Source organism: Carya illinoinensis, chromosome 6 (genome assembly GCF_018687715.1).
Source record: "Carya illinoinensis cultivar Pawnee chromosome 6, C.illinoinensisPawnee_v1, whole genome shotgun sequence".
Taxonomy (NCBI): domain Eukaryota; kingdom Viridiplantae; phylum Streptophyta; class Magnoliopsida; order Fagales; family Juglandaceae; genus Carya; species Carya illinoinensis.
Genome location: NC_056757.1, coordinates 5,546,325 through 5,557,234, shown reverse-complemented (window position 1 = coordinate 5,557,234; position 10,910 = coordinate 5,546,325). Strand labels below are relative to the sequence as shown.

The 10,910-nt window shown below is 33.4% G+C and overlaps 1 protein-coding gene and 1 long non-coding RNA gene across 3 annotated transcripts; both read left to right on the top strand.

Moving 5' to 3' along the window:
• The first annotated feature begins 1,841 nt into the window (after positions 1–1,841).
• LOC122312456 (ethylene-responsive transcription factor ERF014) lies at positions 1,842–2,988 on the top strand. The gene has a single exon (XM_043127065.1). The coding sequence runs from the start codon at positions 2,013–2,015 to the stop codon at positions 2,679–2,681; it is 669 nt and encodes a 222-aa protein (XP_042982999.1). The 5' UTR covers positions 1,842–2,012; the 3' UTR covers positions 2,682–2,988.
• A 1,635-nt stretch (positions 2,989–4,623) lies between these two features.
• LOC122313756 lies at positions 4,624–10,743 on the top strand. 2 transcript variants are annotated; one of them, XR_006243486.1, is made up of 6 exons: positions 4,624–4,917; positions 5,162–5,379; positions 5,475–5,540; positions 5,714–5,790; positions 8,304–8,353; positions 9,761–10,743. It is a non-coding gene; the product is annotated as an uncharacterized LOC122313756 (long non-coding RNA). The 2 variants fall into 2 exon arrangements; XR_006243485.1 differs by having other exon boundaries at positions 8,304–10,743.
• Positions 10,744–10,910: the final 167 nt, after the last annotated feature.

The window sequence follows — 10,910 nt, the reverse complement described above, 5'->3', positions numbered from 1 at the left end:
CCCCCCTCACTATCAAGGCTGCGCGTCTTCTTCATCAGTTTCGTTTTCATTTATAATATGCTTATTTATTTTTGTGTATTACAGCCAACACTACTTCAAAATGCTTATTTTTAATTATCTCTACCTGCCGTCAAATCCTGGATGTTGCCTATCACGACAGAAATTAATAATCTTATGTTCTTTTCCATCTCCTACGTACTCTACATTATAAATTGCACAATTTAAAAATTTAAGTACAATATAAATAGTATTTACAATTTTAAAATACGTTAATCCTCTTTTTTTTTTTTTATGAAAAAGTTGAATAAATTAGAAACTTATATGTAAAAATCATCTTTTTAACGAGGGATTTCACTTTTTTTAATGAGAATGTATATATTTATATACTCTAAAACTATATGCAGCATTACTCATAACACAATATTAAATGCTCACTTAGAATTTACTTTATTTTTCAAAAATCTTATACAGATAGCATTAAACATTATAGGAGCCATATAATATGTATATCTCACCATAAAATTGAATCGCCCAATTCGATCTAATGGTCGGATATTATGCTTATAGTTCATAAATACGACCCCCTAACTTTTATTAAAGTTATTACCAATATGAATGTTTCCCGAATGTGAATTATTTATTAGAATAATTATAATATATATAGTTATTTTTATATAATTTTTTATAGATTTAACTGATATGATTAATAAAAATAATTAGTTAATTATATTAATAAAATACATAAAAAAATATATAAAAGTAAACTTAAATAAAATTTTTATTATTAGAATTTTGTTGGGCAACAACTTGGGTTGGGATGACTTGTTGAGTAAGTCGAGAAACTCTAGAACAAGAAGGACAGTAATTTATTACGCTTTCCATGCTGGTCTCACTGGTCCATGTTGCAGGTTACAGGACATTATATTCGTTGCTTTTTCTGGAAGTTACAGAGGCGTTATTTGAATTTTTCTACACTACTTGGTATAAGATATAACTTGTAATTAAGGCGATATGCTCTTATTATTCTTTGGTCAGAGAAGTAACTTCCCAGTGCCCAGAAAAATTACCAACCAAAAAAGACATAAAAGTCATTGTCTAGAATTATTATTGTATTGTATTACCACTGCAGATTTTCGTCATAAAGCACGCCACATGTGACAAAGTACCCGTTTTTTAGGTCATCTACTCTTCCTGCAGAAGTGACAGAGATTCTTTTGTTGAGGTTAAAGATTATCATGAGCCTGACTAATTCAAAGCTCTTCAAAAATCAAACAAGTTGTAGTTTAAAAAATACTTGAAAAAACATATCAATTATCAAGCTTTATGAATATGCTTGATTTTCTAAGGAGATACATCATAACCCTAAAAAATAGTAATAAGGCCAGCTATCAAGTAATAAATCATTCGATTTTTTTTTTTTAATTTTAAAATAAAATAAATATTAAAAATTTATATTACACTAGAATTTTTAATATATAATTAATTATATTAGTAGAATATATAAAAATAATTGTACATAGAATTTTTTATTATAATAATATTTTAGTTTAATTTTTAATAACATATCTTTTCTTTTATCTTTTTCCATCTAAAATATATAATCAAATGAGACAATTTTGTCTTGACAAGGCAAATAGTCACTTTGAAATAAAATTTAGGATGGGTAGTTTTGATTTGGATTGCATTAGAAAACATCTGTCATCCATTCTCATGATTCAGGTCCATATGTCATTGCCGAGAAATGTCCATATGTTGATCAGAGCCCTACTTTGCATTGACTGGTTAGCGGGATCACCTACTTGAAAACTAAGGCACCCCCCTCTATAAATACTAACTTTTTCTCTACAAACTTCACTCCATAAAACTCATTGCTTTCCTCACTTTCAAAACAAGAAAGGGAAAAAAAGAGAAAACAACAGAGAGAGACTTCAGCAACACACTTTCTCCACCTAAGTATTTATTCTTGACCACCCTTTGTTCACCAAAGCATCGATTGTTGCAGCTCTCAACAAATGGTGAAGACAGAGCAGAAGAATAACCCAGAGCCATCAAAACCAATGCCATCAATATCAGCATCAGCATCAGCAAGCATAAAGAAGAAATACAAGGGGGTAAGAATGAGAAGCTGGGGTTCTTGGGTATCTGAGATAAGGGCACCAAATCAAAAAACAAGAATATGGCTTGGATCTTATTCCACACCAGAAGCAGCAGCCAGAGCCTATGATGCTGCACTTCTATGCCTCAAAGGCTCCAAAGCCAATTTCAACTTCCCCATCACTTCCTCCTCTCACTGCATTCCTCAAGATAACAATGGTATTTTGTCACCCAAATCCATACAAAGAATGGCTGCAGCTGCTGCAAACAGTTTTGTGGCCGATGCTGCCACCCCACCATCCCCTCCTCCTCCTCCTCCTCCTCCTCCTCCCTCTTCCTCATCATCATCAGTCTCGTCTCCAGCCATGTCCTCATCACCATCCGATCACCTCGATGATGATGTCTCTCTAATGCAATCCTTTGTTCAGGTCAATGAGCCAATGGCCATGACGGAATCCTGGTACAACTTCGAAGACCTGCAATCACCAAAATTCCTTGATCAACTGCTTAATGATTCCTTGTTTGATCCACCAATGTTCAATTATCTGTACGAAGAAAGCGATATTCGTCTATGGAGCTTCTGCTGAAAAAAAGAAGAAAAAAAGAAGGAAGAGAAATCATTCTTTTGTCCATTCACATTCGTTAATGACTCCCGCTTATTGCCTGAAGACATTGCTGACAGTGACCAAATATTCATTTATTCTGTTATATTCTGAATTAGGAGAAGTAAAATCCACCGGGAGATGAAACATTTTTTTGGACTCTCCCCTGTAATTGAATTTCTATGTATTAAGAGTATTTATGATTCGTTCAAAGTCATGTGTTATATTAAGATTATTCATGGGTTTCTGCTGTAATGAAAGAAAAGGAACAAAATTATAATTTCTTGATCAATGCTCTCTTGGCTATGTTGTGTGAGAATCTCTCTTTTCTTATTTATTTTATTCTTCCTAAAAAATGCTATTTTTATCGGAAATTACAGGTTTCGGGCACTTTTTGGAGTGTGTGGAAGGATCATGTATTCTCTAAGGAGATGTCAGAAATGCCTATCTTCCTGAGAGCAAATTGCATAGGACGTGGAAGAAACTTGAATGCATCTGAAAGCGTGTTTTTATGGAGTTTACACAGCTCTGCCCGAAGGGTCACGGATTGTTAATAATCTTAAATTTTAATGAGTTGGAATATTCTGGTCTATGTTTTGGAACCTTTCTTTTGGGTCGTCCTAGGAAATTGTGAAACTTGCAGTACAATTAATTGGTAAGTACGTAGCACTACACGAGTCTAGAATGCTCAGATACTAGTAGGACGGGATTAGGATCACAATCGACAAACTTTTGGAGAAAAAAAGATGGAAAATCCAATACACCAATTCAATGTTCAGACGATTGCACGGCTCAAACTAGCCAAGATGGCCATATCATATGACCTGTCTAGTTGTGCTGTGGACAAGATAACGCGTGAGTCCCATCCTCGGTTGTTTCCTTTACATTGCATTTGGTTTGTCCGAGGAGTTCTTTATGGGCCATACTCACTTTGGAAATAAAAAGGAGGCTTGAAATTAAGAGCTCAAGATCAAGCCATTGTAGCTGATGTTGGACCTATATTTCAATGAATTTTGTTCAAATGATGAAAAATCCAATTTCCCTCAATTTAAAGACACTTCATGTGATATTAAAGCATAGATGAATACGAGATTTCGTGGTTGCTACACAATTATTGTTCTATTGTTGTTAACATTAACATGTTTTTGTTGATGCAATGATCCGAACCAAGTTCTGTTTTATTTGGTTAGCATTATCTTATCGGCAAAACTAGTGATTAATGGGACAAAATCTTTTGAAATATATTTTTAGAAAAAAAAAATCTGAAATACCAAGTAATGTTTGAGTTTTAGACTTAGGATTTTCAAAATTATAATCATATTCTTAACAATTTTATTGGTTAGATTGCTCCCCCATTGGAAAAATGTTGGCTATCTCATTGGAAAAAATTGTGTTTGTTTTGTCGAGGAAATGACAAAAACTAAAATAAAAATTAGTCGATTTATATTTATATTCTATTTAGAAAAATACTTTAATCAATTTCATAACAGTAAATTTATAAATTAATGTAACTTTATTTTTATTATAAAGTAAATCTAACAGATTATATAAAATAACATCAATTTATAAATTTATTTTGAATAATCTTTTTATATCTGTAGTAATTTTTTTTATTTATAATATCACAAATTTTGACTAGTAATTTGAGTCAATGGTGCGTACGAATCACCATCCAAGCCAAACAAGCTTGTGAATTCTGTTTACGTGTTGAGATGATTGTAAATTATTTGAGTTAATTTATAAATAGTAATATTTATAAATTTTAATAAAATGTGTTCAATGATATAAAATATATTAAGATATATATTTAAATATATAAAATATGTTAATATAAATTTAATTTTTTATACAAAATTTAAAAAATTAATAAATTGAAATGGATTTGACAGTCAAACATAGCTTAAACTTATTCGCTCGCGGTCTCCGCAGTAACTTCAAATTTGGCAAGCGGAGAGAGAATCCGGTTGTTCCAAGTATCGGCGCCTACAGTTTTGTCTGTCTTTTTATTTTTATTTTTTCCTAGTTCTCCCCATTTTGCTTTTCCTTGCTGCGTTTCACTTTGTTCTTTTAATATCTACATTTGATCTGGAATATTAATTTTGGCTCAGAATTCGATTTCCATGTTCAATTGGTAGTATTCGACCTTATATGATTGGATTAAAAATCAAGCAAACTCCGCTTGTGAAGGAATTGACTTTTGTTTTGGGCTTTGGTTTATAAGGTAAAAGGTGATACTTTGCTGGATTCTACAATGTCTTATTTAGCTGAATACCCAGTTCAAATTAAAACTCTTACTACTTACTGATTACATTTAGGAATTAGTGTTTAGTTTCGTTTTCATTTTGACCTATTTTACCAAATTGTAAATCTATGCGACTCAGAATCACGCCAATGGCCCAAATATTTGGACTTGTGGCATTCTGTTTGTTTTCTTGCCACTGAATAATATGTTTGGTTTTCATTAGGAGCTTCAAATTGAATTTTCCCAGTATGAACTTCCTATTTTTATGACGGTTGAAGCTCAGGTAAAAGAATACAGGCAAAAAAACTGGGCTTTCTTCCTTCTTTCCTCCCTCTGTCTACATATGTACTAAAGTTTTCTGAAGAAAGAATATGACTTTTCCGGCTGGCAAAATATGTAGGAAATACGGAGGGTGCACTGAGTAAAAATCTATTCTTCAAGGTACTAGACTCGAAAGTATGCCTTTTGCTGCGTATTCTCTTTCCGCTAGTTGATACAGACTATGACCCAACACCTGGACTTGATTGTCTATGCAGGACAAGAAAAATGAAAAATAGATTCTGTCATTTCCGCACTGGCAGATACCAATGTAAATCTGAAAGGTATGTAATAGAGTATATTTTCTCAATACCAAGCACCTTCACATATGGGCATGTAGATATATATCTAGGGACTTTTGCAGTCTCTGAAGTCATATCGGGTTGGTCTTGCTCTCATATTCATTATCTTTTCCTGGGCATTGATTGAATTCCTTATGACTTTAAAAACTGAGCAGTTCCATCCCAAGGGCTTGGCTTGGGGAGAGGAGGTTTGAGAATGGCTATTGATGAAGCATTGGGCGAAATACTTCAGGTTGGCATATGTTTTAAAAATTTCTGCTCCTCAGCCCCGTGTTTTGTGCCTATAATGACAAGTTGCACTATTTCGGCACTGTTTCCCTTTCCCATTTGTTTTCCTTTTTGCTAAGAGTTCCATTTCTCAGAAAAATACTCCCTACATGTGATGCATATTTAGCTCATATGGAAGAATGAAATATCTGACATAATGTACCGCCTCAAACAGTAACCAAGTCTTAATATCTTACAGAATGTATAGGCTCAAACATTGACCGTGTGATAATCTAACTGAATTGGGTTTGGATCCATTTAACATTTTTCAAGCAATAAGGTTTGGCCTCATCTTTTTGGTCCCTCTCATTGCACATGGGGTCTGTTTTAGTGTAGGGACACTCCAATGTAATTGATTCATTCTTCTATTCTGATTTAATTTTTAAGCTCGATTCATTCTTTTAATCTGACTTAGTTTTTATGCAGCATGCCACCTTTATAGACAATATTCATTATCATAGGATGTTCCGCTCACTTGAGTACTAACCGATCCCAACTTCCCCATACTTTTATCAGTTATTTTCTTTTCCCTATGTATGTTATTTTCTTAATCTGGAGTAGTCATCATCTTGATACTAGTATATTAAACTTGTTTTAAAGCTTGACAGACTGACAGTCACTTAATTGTAATATGTCCTTATTTATCAAAAAGGAAAGATGTCCTTGCATAGATGCTCTTATATTTTGGTATTTTGGTCATACTTTTAATTGGTTGATTGGGTTCCTACTTACTGTTTAAGCCACCCTTCCTTTTCTTCCCTCTATTCACTATCATAGATCTTATTTTTAGTTAGGCTCAAGTTGGACACTAGTATTTTTTTTACTCTACCATCTACCATCTTGTACCGAGGCATGTTGGTCTTATTATTACTTTTTCGAGTGCAACTCATCTTTTATAAGCAAAATAAAAAACTGACCAAAAAATGAATCCAAACACAGAATGTATAAGATGTTCCTTCGACTCCAATCTCTTTCCTCAAGTATTATTTGTTATCGAGCACTTTACCATATGATAATAGAGAATGAATATATAATACCCCAAATATAGTATGAGAGGGTGGTGATTGAGATCCCACATTGTTTGGGAGAGAGAAGTTCTTGCAATTTTATAATGATTCTAAGGGAGATAGTTTGTTATCTTGAGCAGTCATTTTGGAGTATATAGGTCAAGATGTGGTTTGGCTTTCCTTGTGTTTGTTACAAAATGGTATCATAGTCAATTCCAACAAGAAGTATGAGACTTAAGATGTGACATCTACAATGGGATGGCTGGACGAAGACGTTTGAATTTGGGGTAGAAGATTGTAATATGCCAAATTTAGTATAAAACAGTGGTGAATGAGATTCCACATTGCATGTGAGGGAGAAGTTCTTTTGATTCATAACAATTCCAGGGGGCTCCAATTGTAACTTTGCCTTGATGTGGTTTCAATTTTCCATGGTTTGTTACAAAACATTATTTCATCAGCATAGGTACTTGATAAATATCTCCTTAAATGTGATCCCTACATTCTTCCACAAATATGTCTAATGATAACTCTCGAGATATATGTAGAGGTTGAAAGATTTCCAGCTCGCTCATATTCTATATGCTATGGTATCTAGAACTGCACATTTATGAACTATCACTTTCTTGAGAAATGGTATTTGTGCATAATATTTTTCCTTAATTGAGCCATAAGGAGGTAGAGCACTAGTTGGATGGTCAATTTGGTCACCTTGTGATATTGAAAACTCCAAGTCCGTTTGATTGACCATTTGGTTGTTTAGTTTTTGGTTAGGGTGGCTAATATATGTCAATTGAGGAGGATGAGATAATGACTCAAGAAAGGCCCAAGCCACATCTGAGCCTATACTCTAAAAGGACTAGGCAATAGTATAATTGGATACCCTTGGAATCATTACAAAGAGCAAAAACTTCTCCCTCTAGAGCAATGTGGCATCCTATTTCCCACCTTCGTACACTCAATTTGGTGTATTACAATGTCCTTGTTAGAACCTTCTATCGTATAGGTGACATGGCATATGTCTAGCTCATTTGGTTGCATTTGGCTCTCATACTATTTGTAATGATCCAAGGAAGACCCAAGCCATATTTAGATCTATACTTTAAAATGACTAGTCAATATTACAATTAGAGCTTATGGAAACTATTTTAAAGAGTAATAATTTATCCATCTCAAGTAATGTGAGATCTCATTCATCACCTTCTTATACTCAATCCATAGTACTCTATGGATGACCTTTTGTTTTATGAGAGTTAAAAATAATATATTCAACTTCCTGATAAATATATAATATATATTCAACTTGATATACTCTGTTACGAGTAAATGAAATGTAAAATTTTTCTTTTCTTTATTGTTAGAATATTTATTAGATATGAACTGCTCATTAATTTGACTGTAATCAGCTTTCTGATGTTGTTGCTCCTATTTATTTTTTTCTTTTGTTTTTTATTTTTTATTTTTTGGGAAGGCAACTTTGGGTTGTAGCACTCCATTTGCACTAGTAAATGATTCAACAAGGTATGCAGTAACTTTGTTTGCACTAGAAATTGAACTTTTTCTTTGTTTCTGTTTCAACTTTTCAGTTTATACATTTTTGATGAATACTTTTCAGTTTATACATGTTATGGCATTGTGACTCTAGGCCCTGATTTTATTTTTTTTGTGAAAGGTTTCAATTCTGTCAGTTACATTTTTGGTGTTTTTATTGGTCTTGCATTATAGCTGTATCGATGTTATTAGAAAAACTTAATTTCCTCAATGAAGAAGAAATCCTAAAGTATTGAAGACTAATACATCTTTAATGAAATCATTTAGGTTCGGTTTGGCTACTTGAAAATTTTGAGTTTTAAGATGAAATATTAAAATATTATATTTTAATATTATTATTGCTTCTTTCCTAAAGAAGCAAACCATCCAAATAACGCAACCTTTGAAGGTACCTTACTCTTCCAAATACTCTTCCAAGGAAAAGAGTGAATCCCATTTGTTTGAGACAACGTCTTATACCAAGAACGAGCTAAAAACTTCTTGTTACTAATGGCCCTTTGCAACCTAATGTTTTAGCCTCTCATTGCAGTATATCACTCTTATAAAACTCCCAACTCGTTAATCATTACAAGTTAGTCGCATATTTCTTAAGAATATAAGCCATATACGAAAATAGTAGAAAGCTAGAAATAGTGATGATGCCCATAAACACAAGAATAAAGACCAGTGATGCTAGCTTGTGGCAATCCAAGCAGATTGCTAGGCTTGTTTGTTTTGGATGGCTTCTTAGGTGCTCTAGCATCATGTGGGAAGGCACACTACATGCCCAATATTTTAAAAACTGTACCAGATGAATGAACTAGAAAGGCGGCTAGTTCAACATCAGTTTAACAAGCTTAATCTTACGTGAACTTACTTTTACACTAGTCAAATGCAAGACTCGTTAGGTATTTTGAGGGAAAAAAATTAACAAAAAAAAAAAAAGAAAAGGTTTTTGTATTCTGGAAAGATTATTTGGTGTGATTGATAACTTTTATCAATTTAGTGGTTTACAACCTATTCAATTTGATTCAACTTATAAAAAAGCATCCATCTGGTTAACTAAAATTAAAAGTGGTTTGAGGGGTGAACCAGATAAAAAATTAGACCAATTCATGGTTGTACAAGTTTAACTGGTTGGTCAAGTTTGGTTTGTAACACTTGGCGGACTTCATGCATCACACCTTTTTAACATTTGCGTCTCACATATTGCATGACATGTTTGGTAGTTTCGGGTTTTTTTTTCTTGGTTTTATTGATTTTCATTTTATAATTGGTTTGGTACTGTGGATTTACACTGTTAGTAAGTTTTTGTTAACTATTTAGGTTTATGTACGATTTGTTTGTTTGATTTTTAACAAGGCACTCCTTGTGAAATGTTTATGGAGGTACCATCAGGTAGGGGAGTCCTTATGAAAGATTATTATTGAGATCATAAAGTATGGGATTTTGCAAGGGAGTTGGTGTTCTGATGAAGTGAGAAGTGTGCATGGTGTTAGTTTGTGGAAGCATATTAGAAATGGATGGGAGGCTTTTGCTTGTTTTATTAGTTTCACGGTTGGCGATGGATCTAGAGTAAGTTTTTGGCATGAATTTTCATGTGGTGATTTAGTCCTTACCATGTTTCCCTCTCTCTTTCGGTTGGCTCTTAATCAGGAGGCTTTGGTATTTGAGTTGTTGGATTGTTCTAGTAGTTCCCCACATTGGAATGTTTATTTCAATAGAGCTACTCAAGATTGGGAAATTGGAGTTATTTATGCTTTTTATAGTTTATTGTATTCCTTGAATTTTGGTTATAATTTGGTGGATATGATGCTTTGGACAAAGACAAAGTAGGAAGTTTAGTGTATGATCATTATACAAGGGTGTCAAGTCAAAAGCATACTTTATTCCCTTGGAAGTATATCTAGAAGGGAGTAAGGTGCCACCTAAGATTGGTTTCTTTGGTTGGACAACATCTCTTGTGAAATTCTTGACCTTGGGTAATTTGAGAAAGGAGTTGTCTCTTCGTAACGGATTGGTGTTATATGTGTAAGAAGAGTGGAGAGCTGGTGGATCATCTTTTACTTCATTGTGAGGTGGCAAGGATGTTATGAGTGGAGATTGTTAATAGAATGAGCATTGCTTGGGTAATGCCCAGTAGGGTGGTCAATTTGTTTGCATGTTGGCAAAGATGTAAGGCCAATTCACATATTGTCGATGTATGGTGGATGATTTCTTTGTGTATCATGTGGTGTTTGTGAATTGAAAGGAATGGTCGAAGCTTTGAAGATAAGGAGCATTCTCCTAATATGCTAAGAAGTTTCTTCTTCCATTCTTTATTTCTTTGGACCTCCTCTTGTGTACTTAATGGACATTGCTTTAATGACTTTTTTCTCTCACTTTCTAGCTCCTTATTTTGTAACTAGGTTCAGTGTTGCATGCAAGAGAATCCAGAACAATGATGCTCACAACCAGTTTAGGTGTTTGTGAATTGAGAACCCAAAAAGAAAAAGTAGATAAAGTATTAAATTGTTCAATGTTCCTTGCCAAATCTCAATTGCTAAAG

What these genes read in the sequence shown, in the direction of transcription:
- LOC122312456 (XM_043127065.1), top strand. Translation starts at nt 2,013, where the DNA reads ATGGTGAAGACAGAGCAGAAGAATAACCCAGAGCCATCAAAACCAATG.